Here is a 20,163-nt window from a genome sequence, read left to right on the forward strand (position 1 = left end):
CGATACTAGCTCCTCCTTGAGCTCCTCATCCCTGATATAATTCTAGAACATTGCCACTGCACCTTCACCAAAGGATTGACATCCTTCCCGAAACGTGTGGTCCAGAACTCAAAACTCCGATACCTGCTTTTGCATACACTTCCTCCATTTTAAAAATATCTTCTTAGTAGCTTTCTCAATTTATTTACCACTTTTAAAGATCGTGTACCTGCAACTCCAAATCTGCTTCCAATCTCTCTAAGGTTTTTTGGCTTAATTTAAATTGCCTTTCTTTTCAGCCAAGTCATCATGGACACTTTTTTGCCAGTATGTCTGTATCCTCCTAAAGTCTACTCCCTGCTTACTGTTTAGTACATTTTCAAGTTAGGAGTCGACTGCAAACTTTAATATTAAGCCTTATAATGCCAAATCCACATCAAAAGAGCAGTGGGTCCTCTACCAATTCCTGGAAGACACTACTGCACCCAATCCATGAACCAGCTGTTCACCACTTTCTGTTCTCTAGCCAAATTTACATCCAAGCAGCATGATTAATCCAGGAATTTCAGTTCTGAAAACAAATCTATCACATGTATTCTACCAAGTGTGTGTATTTTGAAAGTCCATATATCTAGTAACAACCACAGAAGTCCATTAACTAATTTTAAAATGTGAACACTGGAGGAGAGATGTAGGAGCGTGTCTGGTCTCACTTCCCCAGAAACGAGGCTGCACCAAGTCATGGCAATAGCAACTCTTTCGACTGGCCAAGAGCAACCCTTCCATACTTCCCGGCCAAGGGAAGGAAACCAAGTCAAAATTTCAACTGCACCTTTCCGTACGACAGTGCTGTTTTAAAAGTAAAACAATACTCTTACCTGAACCACTCTGACCAGGGTTTCTGGGTACTTCTGGAAGACTGATTGAAATGCACTAGCAGGCAAGCGCAGTACAGTGGATGCACACACTGCCCTGGCAGAAACAGTTTTGTATGGAGCAGGATAACCCTAGAAAATGATTAAAGCATTAACGCTTCAGAAAACTTACAAACTGTATCCTTTAAAACACTTCAGATAGCACTGCTACATCACTGAGGCTGAATGCTTAACCAAGCATACAAATTAGAAGCATGAATAAGCTATTTGGCCCTTTAAGACAGCATCAAAATTTAAGAGGATTTGACTGATCTGATTGCAACCTCAAATCCACATTCCTGCCAGTCCCGAATAGCCTTTGAACCTCGTTGCAGTGTTTCAGTTTATCTGGTCAAAATAGCTAAAGGAGGCCACAAGGTGTGAGGATAGATAGAGAACTCATGTTGCTTGAGTTGAGTTTCAGGAACACTTTTCCATTTTATATCAAGATAACTTAGTTGCAAGCCTAATGCAACACAAAAGTAAGTAATGTACGTTTAAGTAATCAAAAAAAGGACTAGGTGCCACATGATGGCCTAGTGGTAAGGATAATGCCAAGTACAGGACGAATTCATGATCAACTCAAAATGCTCTATCTACCACACTCGGCATGCTAAGAACATCACAATCAGTCCAAGTAAGGAAAAGTTAAAGAAATGGAGGGTGGGAGAAAGATAACAAGCTAAGAGTTTCTGCTCCGAGGTGTTATCCAGTGATTTAATCATGAAGAGGAGAATCAGCTGAAGATAGGATCAAATCTAACCAAACACCTGTTTATTGTTAATTAGAGTTAAGGACCAGCACGTTCCTGTGAAAACAAAAGTTAAGGATGGTAAGATTTCTGAATCCTGGATGACAGAAGAAATTAAGAACTTGGTCAAAAATAAAGGAGGCATATAGAAGGATGTTTAGGTAGCTGAAGAGTGAGCCCTCGAAGAATACAAAGATAGCAGGAAAGAACTCATACAAGATACTACGAGGTCAAGAAAGGTCAAACAGGTTTCAGGAAAATCCCAAGACATTTCATACATATAAAAGAAGCAAAAAAGGGTGGCTGTGTCAACTCAAGGACAAAGGAGGGAGTTTGTGTGTGGAGCTGGAGAAAGTGGGTGAAGTGCTCAACAAATGCATTGCATCGGTATAAACAGAGGAGAAGGACACTGTGGATGGTGAGTTTTGGAAGGGGTATGTTGATATTCTGAGCACGTCAATATTAAAGAGAAAAGAGGTGCTGGGTGTTTTAAAAACATTAAGGTAGACAAGTCTCCAGGACCTGATGGGATCTATCCCAGAATGGTGAGGAAATTGCTGGGGCCTTTTACAAAATCTTTGTATCCTCTTTAGTCACAGAAGAGGTCCCAGAGGACTGGAGAACAGCCAACATGTTTCCTTTGTTTAAGAAGGGCAACAGGAGTAATCCAGGAAATTGTAGACCGGTGAGCCTTATGTCAGTAGAATACAAATTATGGGAGAAGGTTCTTAAGGACAGGATTTACTCACGTTTGCAAAATAATGGACTTGTTAGCAATAGGGAACAGGGCTTTATGTGGGGTAGGTCATGTCTCATAAACTTGATTGAGTTTTTTGAGGAAGTGATAAGGATGATTGATGAGTGCAGGATAGTAGATATTGTCTACGCATTTTAGCAAAGCTGTTGACAGGATCTCTCAAGGCATACAGAAAGTGAAGTCAAGTGGGATCTGTGGTGAGTTGTGAAGATGGATTCAGAACTGGCATAATCACAGTAGGGAGAGAGTAACAGTGGAAAGGTTTTTTTTTCTGAATACAGATCTGTGAGGAGTGGTGTTCCACAAGGGGACCCTCTTGCTGGTAAATATATATATATAAATGACTTGGAGGAGAATGTAGGTGGTCTGATTAGTAAGTTTGTGGATGACTCAAAAATTGAGGGAGCTGTGGAGTGTGAGGAGAATTGACAGAGGATACAGCATGATATACATGGGCTCAAGGTAATTTCCTCAAACTCCAGGAGCAGTAATTACTGCTTTATTGTTTGGTACTTTGGAGGGAAAAAAAGATTAAAACAATGGCACTTTAAAAAGGAAAAAGACAGACACAGGCAGAGATCACATGGGCAGTGATTCAAACGGAGAAAAAAAACGACACTGCTGTCGGACGCAGCAGTGAATCTACAGTTACTGCCTTTGCTGTTTAAGTTCAAGGATCTCTGGACACCAGAGTGTGTCAAAGAAAAATTGACAAACAGCAAAATTCACAGCTGACCTTGGAGAAACTTGCATGTGAGAGCTCACAGCACAGAAGCAGTTAAGTGCATAGTTTTAAATGCAATCTTGCTGTTCTTTTTTTTCGTAAATCTACAATAGTGAGTAGACTGGGTTCTTTTTTTTTATTATATGTTTAATTGAGAACTGTTCCTTGATTAAATTTGAAAAAAATATAAAACATATATACTAAGTCAGCCTGGAGCAGTGTTTTTTAGAGCAGTAAGACTGTGCTATTTTCTGAGTTTGTAGACTGTTAAGATGCAAAGATGGCCTTTAGTAGAGTGATGTTTCCTTCCTGTAAAATGTGGGAAATTAGGGAGAGATTCCATGTAACTGGTGATTATGTCTACATTAAAGGTGTTTGGTTGCGAATCCTATCAGTTTGCATGGATCAGTTAAACAGACAGAGGCAATAAGGAATTTACAGGAGCTAGGGGGTGTGATGGATGGCAGTTGCAGGGAGAGAGAAAAACTGCAGACAGTGTCATGTAAATGGGTTACCTCCAGGAAAGGTAGGAGAGGAAGGTAGGTAGTGCAGCAGTCTCCTCTAGTTATCACCACCTCAAACAAGTATGCTGTTTTGGAAAATGCAGGGGGTGATGGACTCTCAGGGAAATGTAGCATGAACAGCCAAGTTACTGTAACTGAGAATTGCTTTAATGACGAGGGGTACGTCAGGTTCCAAGTGATCAAATATGATAGGGCACTCTCTAGTCAGAGGCACAGACAGATATATGCGTGGCCAGTAGCAAGAAATCAGAATGGCGTCTTACCTCCCTTGTGCCAGGATAAAGGATATCTCGGAAAGAGTGCAGAATATTCTCAAAGTAGGTTGTGGTATACAGTGGAACTAACGACATAGGAAGGGAAAGATGAGATCCTCGAGGGTTGTACTACCTGGATTACTCCCGGTGCTACGAGTTAGTGAGGGTAGGAATAGGAGGATAGCGCAGATGAATGCATGGCTGAGGAGCTGGTACAGGAGAGAAGGGTTCACATTTTCAGATCATTGGAATCTCTTCTGGGAAAGAAGTGACCTGTATAGGAAGGACACATTGCACCAGAGCTCAGAATTAACAAAGGGATGATCACCTTATTGGGATTGTACTGTAGACTCCCCAGTAGTCAGTGGGAAATTGAGAAACAAATTTGTAATGAGATTTCAGTTATCTGTAAGAATAATAGGGTGGTTATGGTGGGGTGGTTGTGATAGGGGATTTTAACTTTCCAAACATAGACTGGGACTGCCATAGTGTTAAGGGTTTAGATGGAGAGGTATTTGTTAAGTGCGTACAAGAAAATTTTCTGATTCAGCATGTGGATGTAGCAATGGGAGAAGGTGAGGTGCCAGTGGGGGAGTACTTTGGGATCAGCAACCATAATTCTATTAATTTTAAAATAGTGATGGAAAAAGATAGACCAGATCTAAAAGTTAAAGCTCTAAATTAGAGGAAGGCCAATTTTGACGGTATTCAGCAAGAACTTTCAAAAGTTGATTGGGGGCGGATGTTCAAAGGTAAGGGGACGGCTGAAAAATGGGAAACCTTCAAAAATGAGTTAAGAGTCCAGAGACAGTATACTCCTTTGATGATGTAAGACAAATCTGGGATGTGTTGGAAATACTGGATGACTAGAGAAATTGAGGTTTTAGTTAAGAAAAAGAAGGGAGCATATATCAGGTATAGACAAGACAGATCGAGTTAATCATTAGAAGAGTATAAAGGCAGTAGGAGTATATTTAACAGGGAAATCAGGGGGGCAAAAAGGGCACCTGAGATAGCTTTGGCAAATATGGTTAAGGAGAATCCAAAGCGATTCTATAAATACATTAAGGGCAAAAGGGTAACTAGGGAAAGAATATGGCCCTTCAAAGATCAGCAAGGCAGTCTATGTGTGGAGACGTAGGAGATGGGAGAGATACTAAACAAAGTATTTTACATCAATGTTTACTGTGGAGGAGGACATAGAAGACAAAATGTGGGAAACAGATGGTGACATCTTTAAAAATGTCCATATTGCAGAGGTGTGGTCCTGGATGTCTTAAAATGCATTAAGGTGGGCCCTACACCTCTGTGGGAAGCTAGGGAAGTAATTGCTGGACCCCTTACTGACACATTTGTATCATCGATAGTTACAAGTAAGGTGCAGGAAGATTGGAGGTTGGCTAACGTGATTCCACTATTTATAAGAAAGGTGGTAAGGAAACGCCAGGGAACTACAGATCAGTGAGCTTGATATCAGTGGTGAGCACTTAGCATAGCCTTGGAGTGGGAAAGGAGCAGTTACCAAGGGAAGACATTTAATTGAGGAAAAGGAAATTATGACAGGAGTTGGAAAGTACAGACTGGGAGCAATTGTTCTACAGAAAGGGCACAGCAGACATGTGGAGAGTATTTAAGGATAGCTTGTTGTGAGTGATGCATGAATTTGTTCCTCTGAGACAGGTAAGAAAAGGTAAGATTAAGGAACCTTGGATGACGAGAACAGAGGAGCTTCTCATCAAAAGAAAGAAGGCAGCTTACAGAAGGTGGAGGAAGCAAGGATCTAGCACAGTTTTAGAAGATTACAGGCTTGCAAGAAAGGGGCTCAGAAATGGACTGAAGAGAACCAGGAGGGGGCACGAAAAAGGCTTCGCAAGAAGGATTAGAACGAACCCAAAGGCATTTTATTCATACGTGAGGAATAAGAGAATGATCAGGGAGAAGGTAGGGCCGGTCAGGGATAGCGGCGGGAACGTGTGCGTGGAGTCTGAGCAGATAGGGGAAGCCCTAAATGAGTTTTTTGCTTCAGTTTTCACCAAGGAAAGGGAACTTGTTGTAAATGAAAACTTTGAGGAACTGGGATACAATCTTGACCAGATCAAGATTGATGAAGTTAATGTGCTAGAAACTTTGGAAAACATTAAGATTGATAAGTCCCCAGGCCCAGACCAGATTTATCCTAGGCTGCTCTGGGAAGCGAGAAAGGAGGTTGCTAAGCCGCTGGCGAGGATACTTGCCTCCTCACTCTCCACGGGAGTCGTACCGGAGGATTGGAAGGAGGTGAATGTTGTTCCTCTTTACAAGAAGGGTAATAGGGAAATCCCTGGCAATTACAGACCAGTCAGTCTTACATCTGTGGTCAGCAACGTTTTGGAAAGAATTCTGAGGGATAGGATTTATGACTATTTGGCAAAGCATAGTGTGATTAAAGGCAATCAGCATGGCTTTGTGAGGGGCAGATCATGCCTCACAAATCTTATTGAGTTCTTTGAGGTGGTGTCAAGACAGATCGACGACAGTCGAGCAGTGGGTGTGGTGTATTTGGACTTCAGCAAGGTTTTTGATAAGGTTCCCCATGGTAGGCTCTTTAACAAAGTCAGAAAGTATGGAATACAGGGAGATTTGGCTATCTGGATTCAGATTTGGTTGGCTGACAGAAGACAGAGAGTGGTTGTAGATGGAAAGTACTCTGCCTGGAGGTCAGTGTTGAGTGTGGTCCCGCAGGGCTCTGTTCTTGGGCCCCTGCTCTTTGTAGTTTTTATAAATGACTTGGATGAGGAGGTTGAGGGGTGGGTTAGTAAATTTGCAGATGACACAAAGGTTGGAAGTACAGTTGATAGTACAGAGGGCTACTGCAGGCTGCAGCGCAACATAGACAGAATGCAGAGTTGGGCTGTGATATGGCAGTTGGAGTTCAACCTGGATAAATGCAAAGTGATGCACTTTGGAAGGTCAAACTCGAATGCTGAATGTAGGATTAAAAACAGGATTCTTGGCAGTGTGGAAGAACAGATGGATCTGGGTGTGCAGATACATAGATCCGTCAAAGTTGCCACCCAAGTGGTAGGGTTGTTAAGAAACCATATGGTGTTTTCGTTTTCATTAACAGCGGGATCGAGTTTAAGAGCCACGAGGTTTTGCTGCAGCTCTACAAGTCCCTGGTGAGACCACACTTGGAATATTGTGTCCAGTTCTGGTCACCCTACTACAGGGAAGATACAGAGGCTTTGGCGAGAGTGCAAAGAAGGTTTACCAAGATGCTGCCTGGACTGGAGGGCTTGCCTTATGAAGGCAGGTTGAATAAGCTCGGACTTTTCTCTCTGGAGAGGAGGAGGAAGAGAGGAGACCTGATCGAGGTGTACAAAATAATGAGTGGAATAGAGAGTCAATGGCCAGAGACGTTTCCCCAGGGCAGGGTTGACTGGTATGAGGAGTTTGACGATATTAGGAGGAAGGTATAAAGGAGACGTCAGAGATAGGTTCTTTACGAAGAGAGTTGTGAATACATGGAATGCGTTGCCAGCTGTGGTGGTGGAAGCAGAGTAATTGGGGACATTAAGCAACTGCTGTACATGCATATGGATAGCATCGAGTTGAGGGGTGCGTAGGTTAAGTTACTATATTTTACATTAGGATTAAACTTTAGCACAACATCGTGGGCCAAAGGGCCTGTTCTGTGCTGTACTTTTCTATGTTCTAGATCTGGCTTGAAGGTAGAAGGTGGTGGTGGTCAAGAGTAGCTTTTCAGATTGGAGACCTGTGACCAGCAGTGTACCTAGGACCAGTGCTGGGTCCACTACGTTTTGTCATTTATATAAATGAATTGGATGTGAACATAGCGGATATACTTAGTAAGTTTGCAGATGACACCATAATTGGAGGTGTAATGGACAGCGAAGAAGGTTACCTCAGAGTACAACGGGATCTTGATCAGATGGGCCAATTGGGCTGAGGAGAGGCAGATAGAGGTTAATTTAGATAAATGTGAGGTGCTGCATTTTGTGAAGACAAATTAGGGCAGGACTTATACATTTAATGGCAAAATCCTGGGGAGTGTTGCTGAGCAAAGAGACCTTGGAGTGCAGGTTCATAGCTCCTTGAAAGCGGAGTCACAAGTAGATAGGATAGTGAAGGCAGTGTTTGGTATGCTTTCCTTTATTGGTCAGAGCATTGAGTACAGGAGTTGGGAGGTTATGCTGGGCTGTTCAGGACATTAGTTCGGCCATTGTTGGAATATTGTGCACAATTTTGGTCTCCCTCCTTTAGGAAGGATGTTGTGAAACTTGAAAGGGTTCATAAAAGAATTACCAGGATTTGCCAGCGTTGGAGGGATTGAGCTATAGGGAGAGGTTGAATAGGCTGGAGCTGTTTTCGCTGGAGGGTCGGAGGCTGAGGGGTGATGTTATAGAGATTCATAAAACCAGGCAGGGCATGGATAGGGTAAACAGACAAGGTCTTTTCCCTGGGGTGGGGGAATCCATAACTGGTTAGGGTGAGAGGGGAAAGATTTAAAAGAAACCTAAGGGGCAACATTTTCACACAGAGGGTGATGCGTGTATGGAATGAGGTGCCAGAGGAAGTGGTGGAGGCTGGTACAATTAGAACATTTAAAAGGCATCTAGATGGGTATATGAATAGGAAGGGTTTAGAGGGATATGGGCTAAGTGCTGGCAAATGGGGCTACATTAATTTAGGATATCTGGTCAGGATCCGAAGGGTCTATTTCCATACTGTACATCATTATAACTCGGTGGAGAAATGGCAGATGGAGTTTAATCCTGCATTTACATGGCTTACCCACCTAACCTATACATCCCTAGACATTACAGGGCAATTTAGCATGGTCGATCCACCTAACCTGCACATCTTTGGACTGTGGGAAGAAACCGGACCACTCAGCAGAAACCCACACAGACACAAGGACAACGTGCAAGCTCCATGCAACAGTCACCTGAAGTTGGAATCAAACCCAGGTCCCTTTGGTGCTGTGAGGCAGCAGTGCTAACTGTTGAGCACCGTGCCAAAACACCAAGTCAAAAACTGGTATTTATAGATCAATTAGCTTAGCATTGGTTATGGGGAAAACATTAGAGTCTTTTCAAACAAGTAATACCAGAGCATTTAATAGCGCACAATATAATCAAGCCGAATTAACAATGCTTCATGAAGGGAAATCATGCCTGACAAATATACTACAGCTCTTTGAAGAGGTAACAAACAGGGCAGATAAAGGGAACCAGTCAATGCAACATATTTGAATTTCCAAAAGGCATGCATAAGGTACCACACATAAGGCTACTTAATAAAAGTCCATTGTGTTGGAGATAGTCTATTAGTACGGATACAAACTAAATGAAGTGATAGAAGACAGAGTTGGGATACAGTTTTCAAGATGGTAGTCTGTAACTAGTGGAGACCCAGAGGGATCAATGCAAGGGCTAAAATTATTTACAACACATTAATGTTTTGGATGATGGACGTGAATGTAGTAGCCAAAGAAAGCAAATGACAAAAGAAAGAGGTGGGAACGCAAGAACCGAGGATGATGCAATATGTCTACAGAGGGATACAAACAGGTTAAGTTAGTGAGCAAAAAACCTGGCAGCTGAAATACAATGTGAAGAAAATAGGATGTTATGCACCTTGGCAGGGAAAAAAAAAGTTGAATATTATTTCAATGAAGAAACACTGCAATGAGCTGTAGCACAGAGGGATTTGGGGATTCTCATGCATGACTCACAAAACGCTAACACACAGGTTCAACAAGTGGTAGGGAAAATAAATGCAATATTGGCCTTTATTTCAAAGGGAATGGAGTATAAAAATAGATAAACCTTGTGATAAATACACAAGGCACTTGTCAGGCAACTGCTAGAAAACTATGAACAGTGTTGCCCCCTCCTCCTCTCCACCCCCCGCCCCTTCCTATCTAAAGAGAGGTATACTAGCATTTGTAGTAGTCCAGAGAAGGTTCATTAAGTTGATTCCATCTATGGTGGGAATTTTCTATGAGAGGTTGAGTTGGTTGGACCTGTACTCATTAGAACTTAGGAGAAAGACAGGAGACTTTATTGAAACTTAAGATGGGTAGGTAGGTGAAGAGAAGTTGTTTCCGCTTGTGGGAAAGACTAGGACCACAGGACATAACCTGAGAAAGGAGTTGACCATTGAAGACAAAGATGAGGAGGAATTTCTTCTGAAGGTACTGAATTTATGGAATTCTTTACCACAGAGGGCTGTCAAGGTTAGTCGTTAAGTGTATTCAAGGATGAGAAAAACAGATTACAAATCATTAAGAGAATAGAGGGCTATTAGCTCACCATGATCTCATTGAATGATCGAGCAGACTTGATAAGCTGAACAGTTAACCTCTACGCCTACATCTTACGCTACAAAATGTTTCATCCTCACTAAAATTGTTCTTTTTTCCTTGCATTACATTCCTGAGAAGTGGATGATTAGAAGTTTCAACTTCCTCTCTCTTTTGGGTACAATCACTTTTAGTGATTTTGTTTCAGAAGAGAACATTAGGAGAACTCCTACATCTAACCTCTTTCAAACAGTGTTATAACTTGGATTTGTGAAAGACAGAATCTGAATGATGGAATTTCTGACAGTACAGCACTCCCTCAGTACTGTCATGAAATGTGTGCCTAGATTTCATGAAACCTAAACCTATGGCTTTCAAGAGGTGCACTCACTGTTATGACATTAGCTTATTTGTACACAGATGTTCACAGACAGCATCAAATATGTGTTCATCTGTTTTAATGACACTGGTCAAGGAATAAATAGTGCTTGAGGCTTTTTTTTTTACAGCCACCTGACTGGGTAGATGAAGCGTTGTTTCCCAACGACACTGTTGTACTCCCTCCATAGAGCAGTGAAGTGTCAATGGAACAATGTGCTCAAGTCTCGGGAGTGGGTGTTGCCCTTACAATCTTCTGATTCAGAGGTTAGAACACTGAACACAAGACGGAGATGAGAAACAAGAATGCATGCACAACACTGAAGTTGAAAGATGCATTCAATCTGATAAATGTGATCTTAACAAGCCAGTACATTATAGAAACAAAATGATTCTCTCCCAACATACTGTCACTCGTTGAAATATATATATATATATTTGTTTCACCGTATCTGAATGGAACACCAAGGTAAGCACTACTGTTCAATCAAAGCAATTGCGATCTTATCAAATAATTGAATTGGGTGTTTGGTACAAACTGTAGAAGAGAACTGTAGAATGTAGCGCAGACATTTAAACAAGCAGTAAGCTCAAGTCACTGACTGTTATTCACACAAAATCACACAGATTTCAGTTCGTCTAAGCAGAATTAGTTGTTCCCAGATCACGGGTACACCGTGTCAAGTGCACCGAGCTAATAAAATCTAAAATACCTCAATATGCATCCTTGTCATGATCACTATGAGAAAAGCTCTTCACATGAGTGTCTCATTTTCTCACAAGAGAATTATGTCAAAATGAATTATGGTCATGAGCAGGTTGAAAATTTGGCTTCAGACATCATTTTTCAGCTATCAAGGTTTGGGGGAATTTGACTGCTACTTGCAAGGTAACAGTGGAAAGAATGAGAAAATGAATCACGTGCTCTCAAGTTTTCTCGAAACAAAACTGGAAAATTTAATCATATACAATTTCTCCTTAACCAAAATACAAGAAAGGGAACACAGGAAGCTGAAGGTGAAACAAACAATCATGCAAACATAATTTTTATTAAGTGCCTATATTGTTTGTACAAGGTTGCTACAACATGAAAGGAAACTCCTTACATGTTTAAATTTTATTGCTTTAATCTTTTCCGCTCATGAAATGAGGGAGTCACAAGCTGGGCCAGTAATTACTACCCATCCCCAGTTGTTTTTGAGAAGGTCCTTTTGGAATCTCTGCAGTTCTCGGTATGCAGTGACCTTGGGTGTTATATTACCATTTGATTCACCTTGAAGATGAAAGCTAAAAGCCTTCTGTTAATTAAAAGGAGCTCAAACAAGGAAATAAATCTCCAGATGCCAGCAGGCTATGATTTAAATAAGTAGACTTAACATACAGTGGAAAATTAATATTTGTGTTGATGTCATTCCATCAACATTACAAAATATGCAAGTGCAAAGCATTAAATAATTTGGACTCAGATACTCTAGTTGTGCAGAACATATGTAAAAAGGTGACAGATCCATCTGAACTGCTGATAGCTGAAGAATTCTTTGCACCTTGTTGACCACAACCTTAATAGAACAGGCAAATATCAGGCAAGACATTGATACAATTGTTCCAAGGGCAGATATTTAGAATTAGTAGTGGAACTAGATGCAAAAAGAGTGCTCTCTTAAATCTACGTGATCAGGTCTGAAGATACAACACAACTGAATTAAACTCAAAACAAATACCAAGCGCTTTCTGACAAAATTTTCTGTAAAGGTTACTTCCATTCTGGTGAACGGTTCTAACTGGTCTCAAGGCCCTAGTACTTGAGTTGTGGTGGTAGGATCAAGATGTAATTCCTGCATTTAATCAGTAACTAGTGACTCCTTCTAGAATATATTTGTGTGCATGCTCAGTGAGGGCAAAAGTATGGTAGGTAGTGATATAGCCCTATAATCCAGCAAACCTTGTCTGGATCCAAATTCTGCCTGACATGATGGAAAGCAATTGCTGATGTTCAAGTAACCACAGCCCAAAAGGAGTCAGGTTTAAGTTAGGGAAGGCTCACCCTGGCAAATATGACCTCAGATATAAGAACAACTAATTTCAGTAACTGTATTTACTCGACATCACAGGAACTTTAAACTTTGTGGAAAAAAACCCACACTTTTATAAATCAAAAAAATTATAAATTGTTCAATTTTTGCAAAAATTAAATCAAGTCCGAGCATCTCCATCTAAATGAAAAAAGCAAACTACTGTATAGTTAGTTGTGACTCATCTGGCATCTAAAAAACATATTAAAATGGCCTGCACATAGTGCACTATTTACTTACAGTAATAACATCCAGAATACTGAGAAGACTATGCACACTGTCACCTGGAAGGACTTCTTTCACCACAACTTCAGTGCCATCCTGTTCAAACAAAGAACAAAAACTTCGACATTGATTCAACTTACTACTTGAAGTCATTAATGTGTTTCAATTGATCTTACTAACCACCCCAAACTGCATTTTTTGATTATCTGGCACAGTTGATCAGTATACCAATAAACTAAAAAGAGAAAGACATCACATCTCCATGCAGAACTCATTTGCTCGCAAAAGAGGGCAGCACGGTGGTTCAGTGGTTGGCACTGCTGCCTCACAGCACCAGGGACACAGGTTAGATTCCAGCCTCGGGTAACTGTCTGTGTGGAGTTTGCACATCTTCTCTGTATCTGCATGGGTTTTTTCCAGGTGCTCCGGTTTCCTCCCACAATCAAAGATGTGCAGGTCAGGTGAACTGGCCATGCTAAATTGCCCAGTGTTCAGGGATGCATAGATTAGGTGCATTAGTCATGGGCAAATGTAGGGTAATAGGAAAGGGAAATGAGTCTGGGCAAGATACTCTTCGGAGGGTCTGTTTCCAAATTGTGAAGGTTCTAGAACTTAATATTTTTGTTAAATTGGTCTTCCTCAACTTGAACGTGTCTCCCAGTTCTACTGATATAAATTGTATCATTATTAAATGAGGCATACTGGAGCAAGTCATTGGTGCATAAAGTTTCAGCGTTGTACCAACATTCGATTAGATCAGCCGGCTAACAAGTAATCTAACCTCATCCACCCACCTTGATCCCATAACTGTTAATACCCATGCTCAACAAAATGCATCTATAAGACTTAGTTATCCAATGGGTCTAGTTTCTCAATGTGTATCCAATGCCAGGGAGAGTCATTTATTTCAAGATATCTCTGTTGCCCATCATTTCTTTGGTTAGACACTATGAACTGCAAGTTCGCAGGCAAGAAGCGATTTGGATTTCATCCCAGGCTATTCCTAAGTAGCTAATAATGGATTGCCAACAACAGAGACCTGGGTTGTTTTTTAGTTATTCATTTTGTGGGCCATGGGTGTCACTGACTGGGTAGTATTTATTGCCTGTCACTAGTTGCCCTTGAAAATGTGGTGGTGAGCTGCCTTCTTGAACTGCTGCGGGTTTACCCACAATGCCATTAGTGAGGGAATTCTGGGATTTTGGCCCAGCGGCAGTGAAGGAATGGCAATACATTTCCAAGTCAGGATGGTGAGTGGCTTGGAAAGGAACTTGAAAGCTCCCAAATACCTGCTACCTTTATCCTTCTAGATGAAAGTGGTTGTGGGTTTGGAAAGTGCTATCTGAGGATCTTTGATGAATTTCTGTAGTGCATCTTGTTGCTGCTGAGCATCGCTGGTGGTGGGAGTGCATTCTTATGGATTTGGTGTCAATCAAGCATGTTGCTTTCTCCTGGATGGTTCAAGCTTTGAGTGTTGTTGAGACTGCAATCATCCAAGCAATTTACACTCCTGACTTGTGCCTTGTAGATGGTGGACAGGCTTTGGACAGTCCGGAGGGGAGTTACTCACTGCAGTATTTCTAGCCTGTCCTAGTAGCTACTGCATTTGTGGTAAGTCCAGTTGAGTTTCTGATCAATGATAACCCCTAGGATATTGATAGTGGGTGATCAGTGATGGCAACACCATTGAATCTCAATGGGCAATGGTTAGATTGGTTTAGAGGAGTTAATGAGCTGGGTAGTTTGAGAGAATTGGATAACTATCAGGAGAAATATAGTCAGTATCACAATATGCTGTGGGGAGGGATTACTGTGTGATATTGTGGGGGTGGTGAGATGACTATTATCATTACAGTTAGTAGCAGAGGACACTGTCTGGGAAGAGCAGAATGTGGAGGCTAGTCTTATATCAGTAGTGCTGATCAACAATTTTAGCTGTTGACTATTTTTTCAGAATTGGAAGAACAACCAAGCTCTACACCGTTAGGGAGCTGATTAACCCAGGCAGGGTAATCCATAGCAGGGATATCTGTCAGAGTTATAGACAGTAACAAAGATCACTGACTGGGAGGATTTACTGGGCTGACAATGTGATTCATTCCTCTATCATAGATGAAGCTCTATGAGTAATGACTCCTGCTCAGAATATCAACCCAGCTTCATCACACACATCAAACAGTGTAACTCCTCAAAGACAACAACTCCAATGTGATTAGACTCTGCTACTTTAACATAACTATTAAAAGCGAGAAAAGTGAGCTTATTAAAGTCAGTGGCTCCAATGGCTTAATTTTTGACCTGAACCAGAACATGTCACTAATTAACAGGACCAAAATAAAATACTCCTAAATGGTTCTTAGACACAAAAGGTCTGCACACTCTTACATTCTCATTGATGCAGAGTTCCAGTTTCCCATCCTGTACTACATGGATGCTGTCATCAATCTCCCCTGGACGGAAGACGTATTCCCCTTCATGGACTTGTACAAAGATCATGTGTTTACATAGTTCCAGAAATAGCGGTTTCTCAAAGTGTCCCAGCACCCTGCAAGGATAAAGAATGACACATGTTGCACTGCAATACAAATAATAGAAGCTGCTGAAGATGCCACATCAAGTCTACTGCATTTGTAAAAGGGCAAAATTACATCCGATTTTCTTTTTAACACTGCACTCTCACTGACCCTTTTTACAGATTAATGGCAGAACCACAGGCATGTGTATGACCAGTTCTGATTCCCCTTTGTAAGGGGCTTCATTCAATATCCTAACACAGCTGATGTGAACCATACCATGAAATGGAAGCATAAAATGAAAGAACTTAATAGTGTTTCATATCAGGTTGCTCTTGCAAGCCTCCGAAAGCCAGTTTTGGAATACAGAGGAACCTCGATTATCCAAAGGACACGGGCAGGCAGTATTTTGTTCGGTTAATCGAATTCAGAATAATCAAATGCTGGAAAACATAGTTTAGCCAAGCATCGGGACCTTGCAATCTTGCCATAAATCCGATAATCGAGGTTCCTCTGTATCTTGGAATATCACTACAATAAAAACAAACTGCTAGAAAACAACACTAATTCCTTGGTGTGCATCAAGTCCACTGCTCTGTGCCAGGTCAGCTACAGAACACCTTACAAATGTCAGTGGGATAAGCCCTTTAGTTGAGTTGAAGGAATAGGAATATAAATATATGTTTTGATAACCAGCCAGGACCAGCTACTGACCATTTTATCACTCTTACTGGAGAGGGTCATGTTAAAATCTAGTGGGAACAAAGTCCACCTTTACGGTGACATCTACCCCCAGTAGTGAAGTAAACTCACCCTATCTCAAACCCTTGCCCAACAATATGCTACCAAATGCTGCCAACATCTACAAAACTACACCCGAGTGAGGGTCACTGCCTTTGTTGAACAGTGGATAAAATCTTTCTCAATTTGACTCTCAATGCATATGTGCTGCATATCACAGAGTAATTCAGCAGTCACAATACCGTGAACGTACAGAACCAGGGGGCAACTTTAATGCTATCTACACAGGACTCAAATTGTCTCTCACCACATCCCTAAATTTCTTCCCTAATCTCAATTTAAAACACAGGATGTAGGAACATAGGAATAGGGTTAGGCCATTCAGCCCATTGAGCCTAGCCTGCCTTCTAGATCATGGCTGATGATCTCTTCAATGCCATTTGCCCACAATTGCTCATTATTCCCTAATGTCTTAGTCTCCAGAGACCTATTGATTTCTGTCTTGAACTTGCATGGTCCTCTAGGCAGAAAACGCCAAAGGTTCACCATTTCCTGAATTAATCTTTATTCCAAACTTAATAGCTCCACTTATATTCGGTGTCTTTGTTCCTGGTGCTAGTATCACCAGCCACAGAAACGTCCAGTCTAATACCTATCTTGTCCCAAACCAAGAATTTTCAAAGTTGCAATTAGATCAGCTCTCAATTCTTCAAAATTCTAGAGAATACTGACACAATTTCCTCAATCTCTCCACGTAAGACAATCCCACCAACCTAGGTAATCTGGTAAACATCCTTTGAAATCCCTCTATGGTGCATTCCTCCTTAGATAAGGAACCCAAAAATATATGCAATACTCCACTTGATGTCTCACCGAGGCTGTATAAAACCTCAGCAAGATTTCTTCAATTCTGTACTCAAATCTCCTTGCAACGAATGCCAAAATACCATTCACTTTCCTAACTGCATGCTAGCGCTTAATGATTCATCGACAAAGATGCCCAAGAGTCCTTTGGAAACCTGTAATTCCCGATCTCTCAGCATGAAGGATAAAAGAAATATTCTGACTTCCGGCTTTTTCTACCAAGGAGAATAACTATTAACATCTTGGGGTTAGCACTGACCAGAAACTGAATTAGACTGTCCATTTAAATAATCCCGGCTGTAAGTACAGGTCAGAGGTTAGGAATGCTGCAGCTAGCAACTCACTGTCTGATGCGCCAAAGTCTGCTCGCCATCCTCAAGATGTAAAACATGAGTGCGGTGGAACAGTCCCTATTTGCTTAGATGCGTGCAGCTCCAACAGCATCCATGGCAAAGCATTCCACTTGATTAGCACCTCATGTTAAAACATTCACTTCTTCCACTACCTCCCGGCACGTTCCATGCTCTTTGAATCATAGAATCCAGACAGTGTGGAAGCAGGCCTTTTGTCCTACTGGGTCTACACCGACACTCAAAGAGCATCGCAGCCAGATCCATCCCTTTGGGAGTAAAGCCCTCAGATCTTGGACCTCGAATGCTTCAGAGAATAGATTAGATTGGATTCGATTACTTACAGTGTGGAAACAGGCCCTTCGGCCCAACAAGTCCACACCAATCCTCCGAAGAGCAACCCACCCATCCATTTACCCCTTCACCTAACACTAGGGGCAATTTAGCGTGGCCAATTCACCTGACCTGCACATATTTTGGATTATGGGTGGAAACCGGAGCACCCGGAGGAAAACCACGCAGACACGGGGAGAATTTGCAAACTCCACACAGACATTCCTGAGGCAGGAATTGAACCCGGGTCTCTGGCGCGATGAGGCAGCAGTGCTAACCACTGTCCCACCGTGCCGCCCGAATACTGTTGCCAAATTGTAATTTCTTGTGCATTGGCCAAGTCAGTGATCAGAGGGGGATTATTTTATGACTTTTAGTCGCATCTGCTCCAATCCTCAATTTCCAGTTGGATTCGACAGCAAGAACCTGAGCTGCTTTTGTTTCCTCACAAGATTGGCAACGAGGCAAATTACAGCACTCCTATCCGACTCCTTAATGATTGAGATTAGCTGTTTCAAGATTGGTTGATTCTTTCAGACTGCCCGGCTTAAAATTGCACTGGGTCATGCTTGGACCATCCGAGGATCCCTGATCCTGTGCCAAAGTACAAGACCCAAATTTTTAAAAACGTCCACAAGTTCAGATCCCATATTTAACATGAAAGCATAAGGTGAAAACAATCTTCACTAATGTCTAGCCAAAGTTATCAAGATAGCATATATTTCCACACACAAAAGGAGTGGCATCACTTCTAAATGATCTAGCTGTAATTTTCCATTCAAAAATCTCAAATCAATTAACTTTACTCTAACTTATGAACTTATTAATCATTTGTGCCTTCAACCCACTAGGTCCAAACTCCAGAATTCCTTTGTAATACATTACTGCCTTTTGCTCTTAAGAGCATAACTTGATTACACAACTTTGACTAAGATTTGATCACAAAGAAACTCAAAGGGGAAGCAGGCCATTTGGCCCATCGAGTCTGCACTGACCCTCTGAAGGGCATCCCATCTAGTCTGCTACCCCATCCAGTCTGCTCCCTCATCCCTGTAACCCTGCATTTTCCATGGCCAATCCACCCATCCCATACATTCCCTAAACACTATACCCAATTTAGCATGGTCAATCCACCTGACCTGCACAACTTTGCACTGTGGGAGGAAACCGGAGCACCCAGAGCGAACCCACACAGACCTTGGGAGAATGTACAAACACCAAACAGATAGTCATCCAAAGGTGGAATTGAACCTAGGTCGCTGTGCTCTGAGGCAGCAGTGCTAACCACTAAGCCATTGTGCCTCTCAAGTGTTTCTCGCACTCAGTTTCTTTGTGAACAGCTCTACAAATCACCTTGGAAAATGTTATGAAAGGTGCAATACAAATGTAAGTTATTGTTGTTTACACTACCAAGCAGTGATAATTTAAATTTCAGGTATAGGGTTTGTGCTGTCATCAGATTACTACAGTCCTCATCAAGTCAGTGAACTAAGGCTGATTTTGCCAGTATTTTACAATATTTACTATATTTAAAGATTGTTTATTGAGAGGACAGATAACTTGCCCAATAAAATGATAATGCAGCTTAAAGCCTGAGTCATAGCTTCCCAATAGTCTTACAAAGTTGTTTATGCACATTTATTTTGAAATAACTAACTCATAACTGTCAGTATTGAAATTATTTTAGTCATTAGCCTACAATAACATATAGCCAATTCAGCTAAGAAATCACTTAGGTAGAGAAAGAGAGAGATGAAGATAGATACATTGTCATAGAAAGCATTAGTGTGTGCTATAAGCATCATTTTAATTTTAACCTCCCGTTCTGTATCTATTCTCACCCTCCCTCTTATTTCCTCTTATCGTCCTAAACTCCTGCTTTGCTGTTACTCTGTCTGCATTCCCTCTCTATAGGTCCATCTCCCAATATTCATTCACCACTACACCAGTTCATGCTTAATCAACTGTCTAACTTCAGAAAGCAGTTTCATGGCTCCTCTGAGTCAATTCAGAACACTGTAAAGTTTAATCATGACCACTGCAATCTTGTATTCAGATTTAAAAAGGAAGACTGACATTGTAGGACCTCAGGACATTCAAAGTATGTCACAGTCAACACACAGCACCATTTTGCACACAGCAAGATTCCACCACATCATTAATGACCAGGTCATTATTTTTAATAATGCTGGTAAGAAAAGATAAATTTTAGGAAGGGCACCATGGAGTTCTCCCCTGTTCTTAAAACTGGTAAATTGGGATCTCGGAAGGATGCAATTGCACTGGAGAGGGTGCAGAGGAGATTTAGCACGATGTTGTTTGGGCTGGAGTATTTCAACTATGAAAATGGACTAGAAGGGCTGGGGTTGCTTTGATCAGAAGGTGGAGGAGGGAAATCAAGGACATAAATAGGATGGATTGAAAAAAAAAATCCCCTTAGTACAGGGATCAATAACCAGTGGGGGGGGGGGGGGGGG

At 41.5% G+C, this 20,163-nt stretch overlaps 1 protein-coding gene across 4 annotated transcripts in view; it reads right to left on the reverse strand.

The window, feature by feature from the left end:
• Positions 1 to 20,163, reverse strand: part of pnpla7b (patatin-like phospholipase domain containing 7b) — a 354,731-nt gene that overhangs the window by 278,979 nt on the left and 55,589 nt on the right. For all 4 annotated transcript variants that reach the window (XM_043719901.2, XM_043719899.2, XM_043719900.2 and 1 more), the window contains 3 exons: positions 15,271 to 15,430; positions 12,901 to 12,981; positions 858 to 986 (listed from right to left, as the gene is read on the reverse strand). In XM_043719901.2, coding sequence (XP_043575836.2) covers positions 858 to 986; positions 12,901 to 12,981; positions 15,271 to 15,430 — 370 coding nt within the window. The remainder of the gene's footprint in view (positions 1 to 857; positions 987 to 12,900; positions 12,982 to 15,270; positions 15,431 to 20,163) is intronic.

The sequence above is a fragment of the Chiloscyllium plagiosum genome, unplaced genomic scaffold, assembly GCF_037043375.1.
Source record: "Chiloscyllium plagiosum isolate Xiang-an unplaced genomic scaffold, Cpla_swu_hap1 HiC_scaffold_21, whole genome shotgun sequence".
NCBI classification, from domain to species: Eukaryota; Metazoa; Chordata; class Chondrichthyes; order Orectolobiformes; family Hemiscylliidae; genus Chiloscyllium; species Chiloscyllium plagiosum.